Source organism: Cryptotermes secundus, unplaced genomic scaffold (assembly GCF_002891405.2).
Source record: "Cryptotermes secundus unplaced genomic scaffold, Csec_1.0 scaffold620, whole genome shotgun sequence".
NCBI lineage: Eukaryota > Metazoa > Arthropoda > Insecta > Blattodea > Kalotermitidae > Cryptotermes > Cryptotermes secundus.
In genome coordinates this window covers 1,363,010-1,381,548 of record NW_019723312.1, presented here as the reverse complement: position 1 = coordinate 1,381,548, position 18,539 = coordinate 1,363,010, and the positions used below count along the sequence as shown (strand labels likewise).

Below are 18,539 nucleotides of genomic sequence, written 5' to 3'. Positions count from 1 at the left end.
AGTGACAGGAGGTCAGAGAAAACTGCATAATGTGGAGCTTCATAACTTGTACTCTTCTCCAAGTATAATTAGAATGATCAAGTCAAGGAGGATGAGGTGTGCAGGTCATGTAGCACGAATGGGGGAGACGATGAATGCGCATAGGATATCGGTGGGAAAGCCAGAACGAAAGAGACCACAGGGAAGACCAAGTCGTAGGTGGGTGGACAATATTAGAATGGATCTTAGAGGGATAGGATTGGTTGGTATGGATTCGATAGATCTGGCTCAGGATAGGGACCATTGGAGGGCTCTTGCGAACACGGTGATGAACCTTCGGGTTCCATAAAATGCTGGGAAATTCTTGAGTAGCTGCAGAATTGGTGACTCCTCAAGAAGGGGTCAGCTCCATGAGTAAGTAAGTATATATATTTAACATTTATTCTTGAGAAGAAACTTGTTGTGAATTTTAAAGTGTAATGCACCACCACTTCCGAAATAATCATAAAATCAATTTTGTAATTCACCAAATCATTTACAATTTTCAAGCAACATACCATTCCTGACAAGTCGTCACTTTTGTAGAAGTTTCAGAAACCTTTTGTTAAATTACAGGGTCTCAGTCCCTCAGACCCCACACAGAGAGACCTATGAACTTTCAAGGAGGGGGGGTCAAGTATGTCACCCCACCACGGATTCCTGAAGAGGAAACAAAACTGAAGAATAAAGGGAATGTACCAAACAATAATAAAAATTAAAATTATACAAAACCATTTTTCTATCCTGACTACTTTAGGACAACCCAGTGTTGTTTCAGCGTAAACTTGTAAGAAATATTTCGACCCCCCCCCCAAAAAAAAACATTGGGATCATGTTCAGCCCTTTCTGAGCCAAGATATTAGGAAGAAACTTTCTCCTTTCCTCCTGTTCGTTCGCTTCACGATTCTTTATGAAGCTTCTGACCCGACAGTTGTGCACTCCTGACTTGAAAGTGATAACATCTCTCCAACGAAATAACTGAAATTACAGCAGAAGTTCTGATACGCTACATCTGTTTCAACGTCCTTTGGTCGTGTTGCATTCCCAGCTCCCACTTGGTTCTGTCTGTGTCTCTGGCAGGTAACTTTCCCGTGGTCCTTGGTGCTTTGCCATGGGGATGTAAACGAGTTGGGTGGGTCCCTCCCTCTCAAAATGGCAGAACAACACGTTTTTATTCCCGCGCTCTGTGAGAATAATGAATTATGCTTTCCGAGGACCGTTGCCTGGCAAAAGTCCAGCAGTAGGGGCGCGACTTCCTACCTGCAGAGAGAGGATGGCACCGTTCCAAGGGTTAATGGTGTTAAATGCTAGCACAGTTGATCTTTCATCGCCATCCCAGTGACAATAAGAAAGCCACTGAGTCCTTTTACATAACGATATTACATTTTCAGCAAATACAGGGTGTATCGATTTGGTGGCTGTAAAAAGTGTGGTTTGTTTCGTCTCACTCATTCCTTTCCTCTAGGCGCTTGTATCAGCAAACAGCGGTAATTATACATTGATATATCGAGTTTTCGGACTTTATCCATCGTCCTGGTTTTTAAGATTACTAATAAAAACACGACGTTTCGGAAATTGGATCTGTTTCCGTCCTCAGGTGAGGGATACACCTATTGTGTTGGGTCCGTTAGAAAGAGCTAGACTCAATCTGTGGTCGCTCTGGGCAACCGATGTTAGAGTCAGAGTTACGTTGCGACTGACGGTCAGTCAGTCAGTAAGTCTTGGTTACAAAACACGTAGATTATAAACACCTGAGACCAGGCTAAGTGCATGAGAGCTAATGAGAAAAATATTCATAACAAATTGTTCCAAACAAATTGAAGCTTGGAACCAGGATAGATAGAGCTGTAGAAATTTATGTCACAAAACCAAACTGGAATAGAAAGGAGAACTAGTAAAAAAAACTAATAGTGTCATACTAGCGTCAACAATGGAGTAAATCACGTCTATCTAATTTAGAACTTAATAGAAATGAATAAAAGCATATATCACGGCATACAGATCTTTTACGTGAATTGGTGACTTCATTGCTGATAATGGGGATCCAAATGGGAGAAAAGTCCAAACTGGGTTGGCTAATTGGGTTGGCCGAGCATGTCATATGGGCCGCTTCCTTGTATTTCCTATACCTAATGTGGTTTTCAATATCCAAAATCTTAGCTTCATCCCAGCCTACCCTATGTCCCTCTTCACAGGCATGTTGAGCTAGTTTAGATTCTTCTAGAAGACCTTCTTTGAGGTTACGCCTATGTTCCCGGAGCCGCACGGCCAGAGGTCTGCCTGTTTCGCCAATGTAGCTTCTGCCACATTCACAGGGAATGCTATAGACGCACTGTGCCGTCTGTTGCGGATCTCTTTTCGGTCTAGTTTTCATAAGGGAGTTCCTAAGTGTGTGTTTCGTACGGAAGATGGTCCTAATATTATATCGATTACCTATCCGTTTAAACTTTTCAGAAACACCCTTCACATATGGAATATAAACAGAACACAGAGTGTTTTCCTCTTTCTTCGGACNAGACCGAAAAGAGATCCGCAACAGACGGCACAGTGCGTCTATAGCATTCCCTGTGAATGTGGCAGAAGCTACATTGGCGAAACAGGCAGACCTCTGGCCGTGAGGCTCCGGGAACATAGGCATAACCTAAAAGAAGGTCTTCAAGAAAAATCTAAACTAGCCCAACATGCCTATGAAGAGGGACACAGGGTAGGCTGGGATGAAGCTAAGATTTTGGATATTGAAAGCCTCATCAGGTAGAGGAAACACAAGGAAGTGGCCCATATGGCATGCTCGGCCAACCCAATTAGCCAACCCAGTTTGGATCCCCATTATCAGCAATGAAGTCACCAATTCACATAAAAGATCTGTATGACGTGATATATGCTTTCATTCATTTCTATTAAGTTCTAAATTAGATAGACGTGATTTACTCCAATGTTAACGCTAGTTAGACACTATTAGTTTTTTTTTCACTAGTTCTCCTTTCTATTCCATGCCGTGGGGTCATGGACCTGGTTATTAGTTTGGTTTGTGGCATAAATTTCTACAGCTCTATCTATCCTGGTTCCACGCTTCTATTTGTTTGGAACAATTTGTTATGAATATTTCTCTTATTAGCTCTCATGGACTTAGCCTGGTCTCAGGTGTTTATAATCTTCGTGTTTTGTGACATCGGTTGTCCACTGATTGCGACTATCTTTTTCTAACGGACTCAACAGAATAGGTGTTATCCCTCACCTGAGGACGGAAACAGATCCAGTTTCCTAAACGTCGTGTTTTTATTAGTTATCTTAAAAACCAGGACGATGAATAAAGTCCGAAAACCCAGTATCTCTGTGTGTTATACACCAACGTCAGAATCCTATAGTAACTACTAGCGGTGATTATAGTTTGCACCACATCCTTTAATATTAAAATTATGATTTTTTGTGTTCCGTATGATTCTCACGATAAAATGCGATTTTCACAGCTGAAAAATATATTAATTTAAGGAACACCCATAAGAAATTCATCTTCAGTTTCACCATATGGAAAATGTTCTTTGTTCAGCACCCTATGTGTTCAGTATGTGCTTTATATTTATTCGGTATTAGGGCCTTGAGCGGTGCTGCCACCTAATGCAGACATCCTTGTCAGGCCGACAGGAGCTTGCGACATCTGTTGCATCTCCTACTAACTGCTCTGTGAACACGGATCCCATATAACAAGGGACTCGCTGATACTTCACATTCTCGTGTAGCAAACGGACTGTAATATAAAAGGAAAGTAAATAGAGATTTTAAGAGAATGATAACTATATGTACAACTGTTTTAACAGCATCATTAGAAAATTACTAGATTCCTTTGTAGCAAACGACTGGAACCAAAATTTCCGTATCAGAGACCTTTCTGAACGCACAGAAGTTTTCGTCCGTAAGGTTGCCTAAGAAATGTGTGACGTACTCTCAATGATGGTTTAGACAAACAATAGAAGGCAGCGTCCCACTGAACGTTTTGTGTAATCCGGGAAAAATCATGAAAATAATTTCAGTAGTATAATCGATCAGGGATCCGAAAATCTAGCTTGGACTATCGTTGCTAACACAAATCCGGATTAATAACTGAGACTTACATCGTCTGGGATGATATCGCACAGTCTGCTAGATTGTTACATAAGTTTCAGAGGAACATGCAGCTCTCATCTTCATACTAAATTTTGTTTTCATTTTCTATTTCTCAAATTTAGGAACGTTTTACTTTGTAAGATTTGAGGCTTTCACGGCGGTGACTATGGAGAAAGCAGTCTTCTGGGATTTGGCACCGTGTATATGTGGTGTTAACCGACGTTTCGGAGGAACGTATCGCCTCCATCTTCAGGGTAGAAGAAAAAATATATAAGAAATCTGCAAGCGGAGAGACCGTGAGAACCGGTAAAAGCAGACAGTCTTATATATTTTTTCTTCTACCCTGAAGATGGAGGCGATACGTTCCTCCGAAACGTCGGTTAACACCACATATACACGGTGCCAAATCCCAGAAGACTGCTTTCTTCAACGTTTTACTTATTCTTAAAATGTAGGCAACAGCCTGCTCCGAAAGGTCGGTAACGACTATACTGCTTGATGTCACAACTCAGCAACCGTAAACCTCACAGGGTTAACAACCTTTACACCAAAACCTTCAGTAACGACATTTTGACAAGTCTAGAGCTAGCGCGTAAAATGAGTGCCGGTGGCACGTGTCACGTGCGTTATCATGCGCTTACTATACTCACGAGTAACAGCAGATATTGTTGTGCTATGTGCAAGAGCAGACGATGTTGTATGTTCCTCTAAATAACAGAGTTCGCCAGCTCAGTCTTTGTGCATCTACTCTGCGACGTGACGCTTGCTCTTGGAGCCATGCCTCGGATGGAAGAGTTACGTCATCACTTCACGCTATCAGCAGGTGACGGTGAGTAATGGTTGCACAGTAGAGCTGACGTCATGTTAGTACGAGAAATGTCAAGCGAAAATGAGGGAAGGAACAAGGAATGTTATACATAACCTCAGTTTGTCGCTCATACTGTGATCTCTTGACCATGCTGAATAACTTTAACCCTTTTCAGGCTGAAAAGAGATAGCGGAAATTGTCTGCAGTAGCTGCGATTTCTAGTAGAACTGTCATGAGTACTGGGTCCGTGGACAACAGCCTTCTCTTTTTATCGAACAGTCAGACAATGCGAACAACGTTACTCATCTGTGTCACTTCGCTGTCTCCTTTTAATGTATCACATCACATCGCGTGTATTACTAAGCCTGAATGTAAAATTTTGTTTTAATTCATTTTAAAAATAATATACAAGAATTCAGTCCGTACCTCACAGGAAACACTGCTTCTCCGTAAAAACAACAAACATGACGCTGTGTGTTCATGATAGTGAGCGTGCGTTTCGGTGGCCCACAGAAAAATAAACTCGTAATGCTCAAAACGGAAGTAAAGATCCTGGGCTTCAAGTTTGTACGTCTTCTTCGTTGCACTCTTCAAGACACAATCCCACCTCAGAAGTTGGTACGGGCGCCTATTGATGCTAAGTTATCTCTGTAACAGACCGCTGAAGCCCATAGCATTGTGAGACGTCGAGGCTCCCACTTATTCTCTAGACAATCGGCTCACAGATGGCGCTGAGGTTGTCAGCCTTACGCACCAGCCGCCCTTTACCCACAGGAAGATTCCTGGTACTCATTTCTGTTAGATGCTGAGTAGACCAGTAGTGGTCACCAGTATAGGGACTTTATTTGTTTGTGTAGATGTGTATCAGTTACCGAGGGGTCAGAGGGTGAGGTTATGTGGACTATCCATGAGCTCTGTGTGTCTAACTGCACACTGGCCACCAGCCCCCCCCCCCTCTCGCTCCCTGCATTATCATCTGATTCGCACCCACAGAATTCAACCCCAAAAACGGTTTATCGCGCTCAGAGCAAGAATGCACTAACCGCAAATGCATCAGCACAGACGAGTGTGCCACTCTTCAATGCACATTCCAATTCTGTGATTCTGTCTATCGATTGGGCCCCACATCAACGAATCAGTAAGCAATTTACTTGTTAATATCTGCCTGAGTACAAATATTCACCTTTTTGTGGTTTATTTAAGCACGCTGTGGGCAGCCGGACTGGAAGGAGGCGCCCGTGGTCTCATTTGAGGTACTAAAACTGAATTCACTTCGAGGGGTTGAGGTAAAACACGAAACACTTTAGTTAGGATTACCGCCTTCCCCGGCCAAGACTCGAACCCATCACCTTCTGGATGTACGTCTGAAGCATTGCCGTTTGTGACAGCATACTGTGTTTATATTGGAAAAACGACGCGAACATGAGGGGCTATCCATCTTAATATTATCCTTCGACCTACGTATAGGTCCTCCTTCTCCCCACCAAAATCCTACAGGCACTACCCTTCTCCTTGACTGCTACATGCCCTGTCAATCTCACTCACTTTGGACTGATAATTATAATTATACTTGGAGAAGAGTACAAGTACAGTGAGGAGTTGTTAGCGCCACGCCCAACTCCCAGCTGGAGGATCACCCCTTGTCGGCTGTCCGCGACTGCTTTCTCGCCGCTACCCTCCATATATAGAGACCGTCTCCTCCATCCGCAACCTGAGGACGCGCCTTGCCGTGGTGACAGGGACCCACGTAACATGACTTAAGCCTTGAAAAGACGGGTGATCTGTTATCAGTTTACTGAAGTATATGCATTCATTACCAAACTCCACGGTGCTGAGTCCTTTCCAAAAGAGCTAATTTCCTGATCTCTCAGTAAATGTCCCGCCATTTTTATGGAATTTGCTGTTTTGTTACCCTCTTGACACGAGAAGACCATTGGTATCTAACCTGAGCCATAGTAATCCAATCCACATCCTCGTACCTAAGTTCTCTGAGAATATTAGTAATATTATCCTTCCATCTTCATTTCAGATATCTTCCTAGTGTTCAGATTTTAGGAACAAACTTTTTTTATTTAATTAATAGCATATTTACATTCTACTCTCTATAATTGTAGTTATTTGTAGATACGAAATGATGAGACAGCTGGCACCATATTAGCAGCTCCTAACCTGAATAGAAATGGGTTATTTGGAAGAACGTGGCTTTCTGAGCTGCAGTGTTGTGTAGCACGTAGGGAGTACTGACTGCTTCTAGTGGCTTCTTGCTTGGGCTGTTATTCGAGCCTGAAGACAGAAGATATATGTTCCTTCGAAACGTAAGGTTTTCTACAAGGCGTTACAAGCCAGAAAGCTGTACTGTTCACTTCCCCGTGAGACACTCAAACCCAACATTAGTTATTTTGATCAATATCCCACACTCCATTTTCTTTTTATTTTTGGAAACAACAGGCGGTTGCGGGTTGCGTGTACATGAACATTTTTAACAAATAAAATAATTGAAAATTCTATACCGGATAACTACCCTTGCTTTCAATGCCTGCCTGTGTACTGTGGCACTATATTTGTTGCACGTCGAAGGTTTAATCCCTCTGTGACCTTAATTCTCCTTTTGTTACTGCGCTGCACTGCTTCACTTGTATATCTGAATCTCTCCCGCGTACAGCAATGAACTTTAATCGCCAAAGCATGCCAATGTTGCAAATGTGTACTGTAGATTAGTCGGAAACTCCGAGAATCAAAAAGCACGAAATTAATCACTAAAAGCAGTAAAGAGGAAATTTAAAAGTAAACTACGGTCTGTGTAGGAATAAATTGTGAAATTGTGCGCAAGAAATAACACATATACATGGAGTCTGGAAACGGCGTTATCAGAAGTAGGAAAATATCGCCTGTTACACGGATATCGGTTATGTCAGAGACAGGAAACACCAGCAGACAGTACCGGAAGTTGGGTAGTGTGTTCATACCCCACAGGAAACATTACGTCTACTGCGTACTGGTGAAAGGTGGGGACGTGGAGGTATAGCTTCCACGCATCCTTAAAACTTCGCTCTAGATGAGAGCACGTTTCCATTTCCTGCAATCCACCACTCTCAACCTTGTGACCTGAAGCAGGTTTAAGGGTCGATCTCGGGACTTGTGATCAAAGCGGATCAATAAAATTTTAATTACGAGGCTCGAGCGGGTTGCCTACAGCAGGCGCTCTATTGGCTTTCTGTCACGTTATGCAGACCGCAGGTTTGCTAAGTGTTATAGGCAACCAGAAGCTTTATCAATAATCAGAATCACATGGGCTTCTCTTCTGCTCGGGTACATATGCAGAGCGGGTTGGCTTAGCGGTAATGCCACCTTAGGAAGGTTCACATTCCTGTCCTGCAGGCAAATGCCGATTAGGCCACGATTGAGTCCCTTAAAATCCTTGCCAATTCACCATTCATCATCCTACCCTTTGACGCCGTACCGTCTCGATACATAAACCTGACAGTTACTTCGAGAAAATGCCATTGAAATTTAAACGCCAAATGTAAAGTTTTCTTATGCCTAATTAAGCTCCACGACATGAAGACGTATGAGGCCGTGGAGGAATAGCTCCACCGATCTTGGCTTCTGCAATAAATAGAGTGACTGATCAGCTTCACGTCACGGCCGCATTACCCCTGGGAGTCTCCGGTACCGGGTGGGCACCAGACCCAGTCTGGACGCTGAGGAGTGAAATATCTGTTTCTGTTTCCGTTAATCGAAGCCCTGACGTCTAGCACGTAGTCCACCCCTATACCGACTATTCCGCTGAAATTCAAGATAAATTATAATTGTTTTTATGTGACGTCGTGTAGTCTGGTATGAAGGTAGTAACAATTCGACCGCTCTTAGAGGAATTTTGGGCGTAGGGGTTGAGTACGTAAGAAAATGTTTTCGTTGGATTTCAGGTTCTCATAGCGACGACTACAGTTCCAATCTCTTCTGTTAATGAGGCCGTGCAGTTTGTGTCAGAGCAATATTCTGCCTGCATCTTCAGGTTGTAATTGGAAACCAAGCGACAAAACAGTCACCTCCTTCTTAATGATTACTTACTGCTCAGCTTACTCTTCGACCCTGAAGACGGAAGCAATGCCTTCACCCGAAACGTCTGTGAACTACAGAACTATACGTAGTCACATGCGAGAAGGCAGTCCTCTCCATGCAAGTACTCTGTTGTAGTGGAACCAAAGAGGTTAAGAAGAAAGAGATGACTCAAGAAGCGAGACAAAGGGAATGNGGCAGAATGGGAGAGAAGAAAGGGAAATGCTTGAGGGCAGGCATCTCTTTTTACCGTAATGATGACGATTCTGTGCGATTCCACGTCTGACTAACTTACGATGCTCATGTCACTACGTTCATAACGAAATATGCATTGTTTTAATATGCTACACGCTTTCCGGCCCCAGTGCTGTTAGATACGGAACGCAGGCTGAGATAATGCATAATATGATCTCTACACGCCCGTTATCGTAAACGGGCCGAGGGAGTTCCAATCTTGGGCACAGCACAGAATACAGAAACCTCTTAGGTCTGCCAGTTCTCACACCGGTGGCTATGAAGACAGTAACGATAAGGTAAAGTTGCCCCCGTGCTTAAGCAATTAAGCACTACGCCATGAAGGCGTATGGGGGACGTCCTTACTAGTTGGAGGTATGTGGTCAGCTTCACGCCCCAGCAGCTTAACCCCTGGTACTCACTGGATAAGGAGGCTGGGTGGGCCCCAGAGCCGGTCTGGACCGCTTGGAGAAGAGAAAATTCTTTATCCTACTGGGACTCGAACTGCGACCCCTCGCTCATCCAACCCAGGGGTAAAGCGATAGGGACGTGAAGCTGACCACTCACCTCCAGCTAGTGCTGAGATCAAGAAAACCATACGCCTTCATGGAGTAAAGCTTAATTAGTTAAGCAATGAGACAACGATAACTTTCACAGACTGCGATTAGCTTTAGTGAACATGTTTGTTAAGTGCGCTGTCTCTTGACTTATGCATTTCTTATTTATATTAGTTTAACGGGATACGATTTATTCATTAACTCTGAACGTTTGTTTTTCTTTTTAGTCTGTAAGCGAAGTCGAGCTTGTTACTCACCGAGTCACGGAAGTCGCTGCAAATATTACGGGAGGTGATAACAGATGGCAGCTCTGTCATGCAGAGACAATCTCGCCTCCCCTGAGTGTCTCTCATCAGTAGGCAGGGCGGACGCTACTTACTGTTTTATATTCTCTATGATAAAACTTGGAGCAGTTCTCTTTACGCACTACAACATGCCATAAGGTCTTTATATCTGGAAGGGAAAATGGCCTTGCTCTATCGAGCGATCTTACAGGGCACGAGTATCTGCAGAAAATGGCGACGTTTAACTTTTTAATTTAAACACAGTGGTAACTACATCTGCCGTCTCCTTTTCCATACAAAAACTCTGCACACTATATACTGTATCGCATGATTTAAAAGTAAAAAATTCTGCATTCTGCCCACACAGTGTATTTATGTGTTCCGTATGATTCTCACAATAAACAGCGACTGTTTCCCCAAACAGCATTAACCGGTTGGGGTCTGTTATGGAGGCGTGATATGTTTCCTGTGAGGTACGAACTGGATTCTTATACAGGGGATGGACAAAAATATGGAAACATCTGGTGAAATGCATGCCTGAATTGAAGTGTTTATTTTAGCGACGTTTGTAGGTCACGCTGCCGTATCTGCCCAACACCATACCTGTACAACCTCCGCAATACGTTGCAAGCTTCATCTGTTGTCGAGACAGTGTTCTGTGCAATTTTTTGTGCATCACGTCAGAGCTAACAGAATTCGAACGCGGGCAAATTGTTGGGGCCCATATGGTGGGTGCTTCCGTAACCAAGGTAGCCGAGGTTTTTGGTGTTTCGCGAGGCACAGTATCCAAGATTATGACCGCATACAGGAGGACTGAAAAAACCGCATCCGATAAACACCAGCGTGGACGGAAATGTGTGTTGAGTGATCGAGACAGACGAACATTGCGTAGGATTGTGACGAAAAATAAGAAGACTACAGCTGCAAAAGTGACTGCTGAACTGAATGTCACGCTCACAAACCCTGTCAGCACCAAAACAGTACGAAGGGAACTACACACTCGGGGTATTTCTGGACGTGCTGCAATTCCAAAGCCACTCATCAGTGATGAAAATGCCACTAAGAGGACAGTGTGGTGCCGAAGTCATAAAACCTGGACTATGGAGCAATGGAAGACGGTCATTTGGTCGGATGAGTCCACCTTCACACTGTTTCCGACTTCTGGCCGAGTTTACGTCTGGAGAACGCCATCCCAAGCTTACGATCCAGATTGTTTGCTGCCAAGAGTGAAACATGGCGGGGTTCGATCATGGTAAGGGCAAACATCGTGGTATTCTGTCGGACCCATCATTACCCTGCAAGGTCACGTCACTGCAAATGACAATATGACCATTTTGGGCTACCAGGTCCATCCCATGGTGCAAACTTCGTTCCCTAATGGTGATGCCATTTACCAAGACAACAGTGCCTGTGTTCACATAGCTCACATCGTCCAGGACTGGTTTCCTGAGAATGAAGATGAAGTGTCACGTCTGCCATGGCCCCCACAATCGCCAGATATCAATATTATTGAGCCTTTGTGGTCTGTTTTGGAGAGCAATCTGCGTGCGCGCAATCCACCTCCATGATCGATAACAGAACTTACCATGTTTTTCAGGAAGAATGGTACAAGATTCCCTTGCAAATCATACAGGACCTCTTATTTATCCATTCCAAGGAGACTGCAAGCAGTTCTGCAAGCCAGAGGTTGTCATACACCATATTAGTCACGGTAATGTGTCTTTTGTTGGGTGTTTCCATAATTTTGTCCATCGCCTGTATATAAAGTCTCTGCATTCTGCCTACACGGTGTATTTATGTGTTCCGTGTGATTCTCACAATAAACAGCGACTGTTTCCCCAAACAGCATTAACCGGTTGTTCTCTGTAGTGGAGACGTAATGTATTTCCTGTGAGGTACGGACTGAATTCTTATATATAAAGTCTCTGCATTCTGCCCACACAGTTTACTTATGTGTTCCCTATGATTCTCAGATTAAACAGCTACTGTTTTCCCAAACAGCATTAACCGGTTGATCTCTGTAGCTGAGACGTAATGTGTTTCCTGTGAGGTACGGACTGAATTCTTATATATAAAGTCTCTGCATTCTGCCCACACAGTGTATTTGTGCGCTCCGTATGGTTCTCACAATAAACAGCGACTGTTTCCCCAAGCAGCATTAACCGGTTGAGCATTGTTATGGAGACGGAGTGTAAATCTTTGTGGTAATAGGTAACGGCAAAAATTGTTCATCGCCACGAGAATCTGAGTCTCCTTATATGAAGATGGAGGCAACCGGTTGCTCCGAAACCCTCCTGTCTACCACACTACACTGCGTCACACCATAACAGAACATAACCATTAATCGTTCCTGTGTTGATCCCTTTCAGCTGGCTTCCGTTTTTATAACATGTTGCCCTCGACTGTACGATGGACACAGTGTATGCTGGAGGGCTCGTAAAACTATTATGGCGGGTAATTGTGGGCTCACAGCACCCCCGCATCCCCAATTTTGTGTTCCTTTAACAATGCAGGACTGTTGCGTTGTCAGGGAAACGGAGAACTGTAGACTACAAATTGCAATGTAAAAAGCTTCTGTCTTCTGCTGGGGGGTGGGTCAACTTGAGTCTGTAGCGGAACTGCCACTGGTAGGAGACACGGGTAGCTCAGTCAGTATAGTGACTGAGCTACAGGCTGGATGACAGAGGAATTGGGGTTCGATTCCAGCAGCGGTAAGCAAGTTTCCTCCTATCAAGACTGTCCAGACCGGCTTTGGAAACCATCCAGCCTCCTGTCCAGGATTGATGCGGTGTGAAGTGAATCTGAGTACACACTTCCATCTGGCATCGAAGTTAAGAATACTTGGAGTTACACTCGCACGTCCCCATACTGCTTCATGGCATGATGTTTGATCAAGCAGAGCGAGGATTTTACGTTTTTGCCATTAAGAAGAGTGGCTTAAGTTTATGATGCAGATTTGGAAATATCCAGGTTGGAAAGATGAAGTTCTCACAGAAAATTCTCACGCGTTCTACATAGCCTGACCTTCATTTTGTTCTCCCATATATGCCCAAGTCTCACCAGCTCTGTTTTCAGTTCAGATTCTTCAGTAAAAATTTTGTATTCATTTCTTACATCGCCTATCTCCTCTATAGTTCCCTTGATTTTGTGAAAGATACAGATCATGCAGCCACTCGCAAGGCAACTCTCTCCTTTCCCCTCCCATTTTCTCCCTTCTGTGACAAAATACTTCCCTCAGCACCCTGTTCCCAAACACCCTCAGTCTATGAACTCTATTCCGGGCGAGAGACCAAGTTTCACACCCATGCAAAATAACTGTCCATATTTTTGTGTTTGTTTATATAAATCGATTAATTTTTAAATCAATCCACGAGACAGTAAATCGATTAGTGATAAGAATTTAATGAATTTAAATACTGACGGACAAGCAGCCCCCCACTGTCCGTGATTTCTTTCATCAAGAATTAAACCCTGACAGTAATTCCTGCTCTAAAGTTGTTAAAAATGCCGGGGGCAGTTACCTCGCTGAGCTGGGTCAGTTCTGACAATTGCATGTCCGCAGTACTGACACATAGATACAGCTATGCTCGGTCTGCTATGAGAACAAGCCTGCGTCATCATCAGACAGTGACGTACATCACTGCGCCATCATTATAATCTGTTTCAGATTACTTCCGGTAATCATATGCCAGACACTCCATATATATTTTTTTTTCCTTGGCACTACAGCCCCAGTGGACCTAGGCCTACCTCCATGAACTTCTCCGTTCACTTCGGTTTTTCTAGATCTTACACGTATGGTAGGACTCCTTGGGCGAGTGATCAGCTCGTCGCAAGGCCTCTACCTGTAGACAAACACAGAAAAACGCACACAAACATCCATGCCCTGAGTGGGATTCGAACCCACGATCTCGGTTTCCGAGCGAGCGAAGCATGCCTTAGACCGCTCGGCTACCGTGACCGGCACACACTCCATATACTCCGCACATATTACATAGGGACTTTTCTTCCGCAAGGTTGCCTGCTCAAGGTGTGACGTACTTTTGTTCGTACAATGGCTGGAGTATAAGAGATCTCTTCGAAATACTGCGTATTAACAAATATTTTTTTTATTGCTAGTGGGGTGGGACTAAGTCCCTTGTTCTGCGGCCACTTCTGGTCTATTGTACCAGCCCCAGATGATAGGTGAAGGTGATTGTGGAGCAATTGGTGAATGAAGCTTGGCAGGGGAAACCGAAGTACTCGGAGAAAACCTGCTCCAGCGCCACTGTCCACCACAAATCCCACTTGACCAGACCCAGGATCGAACCCGGGCCGCCGCAGTGGGAAAACAGCGACTAACCGCTTGAGCTATGGCGCGACCGTATTAACAAATAAGTAACATATAAAAATTGAAGGGGGGTGCGCGGTAGGGTAGTTGGTTGAGGGCACTATGCTACAAGCCGGAAGGTCGCAGGCTCGATTCTCGGTGAAGTCACTGGATTTTTTCAGTCTACCTAATTCTTCCAGCCACACTATGGCCCTGGGGTCGACTCATCCTCTAACAGAAATGAGTACTAGGAATCTTGCTGGGGGTAAAGGGCGGCCTGTGCCTAAGGCTAACAACTTTACCGCCACCTGTGAGCCGACTATCTAGAAAATATGGGAGCCTCGACGTCTCACAACCCTATGGGCCTCCACGGCCTGTTACAGGGATATCTTTACCTCTTTTATCTTTTATAAATATTGAAGTCACAAAAATTGAGAGCAAATCAAATTCGGGGAATGCTTGTTTCCGTTCAGTTCGGAATTTTTTGTATTCCTGTCGGTTGTCTAAACATGTAAAGATTAAAATATGCAGAATTGTAATGTTTCCTGCTGTTTTGTATGGGTAAGAAACTTGGTCTCTCACCCTATAAGAACAATGTACAATGAGAGTGTCTGAGGAAAATACTTGGGTCTGAAAGGGAGGAAATGAAAGGACGACAAAGGGCACTACATGAGGAGGCGCTTCATAATTTCTATTAACTTCGCCGACAAGCGGCGGTCGCTCGGTCGGTATAGTTCGCTTGCGGACTACAGGTCACAGTTTTGTTGCTAGGGCAATAAAATGAAGGAGAATGAGAAGGGTGCGGGACGTAGCCCATATTGAGATAAGAGAAATGCATACGTTTTGGCAGGAGAATCTGAATGAAATAGAAAAATATGGATAATAGGTGTGAACGACGGATATTATTAAAATGGACACTGAAGAATATGATATTAAGGTGAAGATTGGATTCATCTGTTTCTGAACAGGGGCTAATGGCGGGTTCCTGTGAAAGAAATTTCGGGTTCTATAAGTAGGGGAAATCTGTAGACCAGATCTGTGAGTGTTTGCTTCCCAAGGAATATTGTGCTCCATTTGGTTAGTTGGGTTTACGATCAATGCAACAGGCGAAATGTATTTTAAATGTATGCACTTAATTTTCTTCAGTGACTTGCTATGAATATTTTAGTCACACTTTAACCCGAACAAACTTTCTGTGCTTGGGTTATGCATCAGACTCGCGAAAAGTGAGGAAAACCACGAAAATCCTCAATCAGCAGAGCCCGCATCCGGTCTGAGGTTCGAATCCAAAACTCTCAAATATTAAGCAGAAATTCTAATCATGCATATGTTTGTTGGACTACCTTAGGTCCGTACAGTTCGTTGTATCCTTAGATGTAGGCATAAACGGGAGGATAATATTGAAAAGGATCGCAGGGGGATATGGATCTAGTGGTGCAGCTGTTGTGAACACGGAAAAAAAGCTTTCGGCTACATAAAAGCGGATACATTCTTGAATAGGTGACTATTACCTTCTCCAGGATCTCCTCTATGGGATTACTCTGTGAGCCAATACTTTTAACACACGAATAAAACGTTTACTGCAGATGCAGTTTAAACTGAATTTTAATCACTGCATGACACAAAATGTGAGCCACGTTTTTCCGTGAATTATTTAACAGCATTGCCAGTATCGAAGACTACAGAACGTCGGACGATGGGACAAATTATAAGTGATACGGAAGGAACCGGTAGCGACAAAATCGAGGTACTATCCAAGCATTTATCTGTAGGAACTGGATAAAACCATGAAAAGCCACAGTCATGAAAGTCAGTGTTTAGGGTGAGATTCGAAGGAGGACCTTGGGAATTCAAGTCTACAGCGTTACATGAGGGTCTATGGGCATTGCAGTCACAATATCCAACAACTCAGCAGTATTGCCAACAGTTGGATGGTCCTATTGTTAAACTGTCACACTTTCATTCCTTCATTCTAATCTGCTTGCATGTGCCAATTTCGTATTTATATTTTATTGTGTAATCTCTTACTGCAAGTTTCACTTTTCTATTTTTTTTTTTTTGATATGTTGGGTTTAGATCTGTAAATGTTGGCTTCAAATTTCCACCCAGTCAATATTTATTTAATCATAACGGTTTTGCGGTTCGCAATGAAAACACGGCCGGTAGCTAAACTGTGGCGCCAGCAGTAGCAGGTCTCGGCCAATATGACAACTCGTGCGACATGCTCAGTCTCTCGTTAAAAATGAAAATGGCATGCCTAGTGGTTAAAACACACGTCTAATTTTTCTACACATACCGTGTTACAAACTGTATTTACATTTGGCACTTCAAAGTACAGCGGTAACTATATGTACCACCGGCTTGAACATTCAGGAATTCGACGTTTTCCCCACATAATACCGTTCATGTGTTCCGTATGGTTCTCACAGTAAACAGCGACTGTTTCCCCAAACAGCATTAACCGGTTGGGCTCTGTAGCGAAGACGTAATGTGTTTCCTGTGAGGTACGGACTGAATTCTTATATATAAAGTCTCTGCATTCTGCCCACACGGTGTATCTATGTGTTCCGTATGGTTCTCACAATAAACAGCGGCTGTTTCCCTAAACAGCATTAACCGGTTGGTCTTTGTAGCGGAGACGTAATGTGTTTCCTGTGAGGTACGGACTGAATCCCTATATATCTACACAACCGTCAAGCTGCGTATTAAACATCGCCGAATAGAGACTGGGCTAAACGCTGACACAGTATAATTATATGGAATGATAAAACGAAGAAGTTCTGGGAAGAACTAATCACCTACTTTCCTTGGACATGACAAGGGTCATACAGAAAATATGAAATGAAAGGGAACAAGCAGGCAGCAATCTTTAAAGCCTCATAATGAAAATGAGTTCGGGGATATACAGAGAGGCATAGATGGATATAGAGACAGCAAGGCAATCTCATAAGGCTCTTTCTATTATTGCAAAAGAAGCAAAGTTGGTTAAACAAGGATATTACGAAAATACGAATATGCGAATGTGGGTACTGGATCCGTCTGGTTCGGATGCAGTCCAGTGGAAGGTTCTTGTGAATGTGGCAATGAAGCTTCGTAAACAGTAACACAGGAATGGTGTTCTCTGCGTGGTCTGCGCGATAAACACGAGATGCAACAATAGAAGAACTGTTGGGAGAGGTATTTTCTATGCGGCCCGTTATGCAGCTACATACGGAGTCGATTGTCCGTTGTGAGTTCAACAGTTGGAAACCAGTTAGTTCAGCTCTGGAGCTGCAGTGAAATAGGCGACAGCCAGCGAGGAGGTGGAGACGTGAATACGGAAGCTGAGGAAGCTACTGTGCTGGAAGCTGTTACCAGACAAGTACGTGCTGTAATGAACTACTGAGTGTGTGAATTAGCGATAGCGATATAGCTACTTGTAGTTACGTTCTGTACTCACTCGTTCGCAGCTACCCTCCATGTCCGCAGGCCGCCCCGAGGACGAGTCAGTCCGCATCTAACGTGGAGTTACGATCTGTAAGTGTTGAATAAATGCAATTACCAATCCAACCCCGTCTACAGTCACTCTATCACGTGACAGTATTAATTAGTAGAGATGGAAGTTCAACGCCTCGAACGGCGATGTAATTATGATTGAAGGCACAGGGGATAGAGTTCTGGGCACAAGAACAAGTTTCAGAGAAGCCTACACCAAACTCTTCACAAAAGATCACAAGTACTTAACTGATAAGTATGTATATAAATAATTTTTGTTTCAAATCTTCTTAAATTATTTTTTATCTCCTCCCTTTTAACACCCACGTCTCACTGCTGATGTCACTACGGGACGTATTAATGTTTTATATACTTAGGTTTTAGTGACTGTAGGTTGGCACAATGTGTATGCCTTATCGCCGGATTGTATGGTGTGCGTTATATTACTTCTCTCATCTATTTCTGCACCTAGATATTTAAACTTCTGTACCATTTCAGATTCTTTGTGACTGGTGTTGTAACGAGTTTATTCGTGAGTAGCATGTAAGTATATCACTCCGACATAAATCTCAAGTCATGATCATTACATCATGATTAAAACGCAAGCAGGGCCATTATCTCAAGTAGCGCTGTTACCGCGAGCACCTGCTGCTTGCTTTCCGCCGAGAGAGAAGGCCTGAGATTCGGGACTTCAG

General features: G+C 43.6%; 1 protein-coding gene and 1 long non-coding RNA gene across 2 annotated transcripts in view; one reads left to right on the top strand and one right to left on the bottom strand.

The window, feature by feature from the left end:
- The window catches only part of LOC117282113, a 6,889-nt gene extending 6,256 nt beyond the window's left edge, over positions 1-633 (top strand). The window contains exon 2 of the mRNA XM_033750468.1: positions 595-633. Coding sequence (XP_033606359.1) covers positions 595-633 — 39 coding nt within the window. The remainder of the gene's footprint in view (positions 1-594) is intronic.
- A 2,779-nt stretch (positions 634-3,412) lies between these two features.
- Positions 3,413-18,539, bottom strand: part of LOC117282112 — a 210,388-nt gene continuing 195,261 nt past the window's right edge. Inside the window, exons 5-6 of the long non-coding RNA XR_004512734.1 lie at positions 17,810-17,884; positions 3,413-3,763 (exon numbers count right to left, since the gene is read on the bottom strand). This is a non-coding gene — a long non-coding RNA (uncharacterized LOC117282112). The remainder of the gene's footprint in view (positions 3,764-17,809; positions 17,885-18,539) is intronic.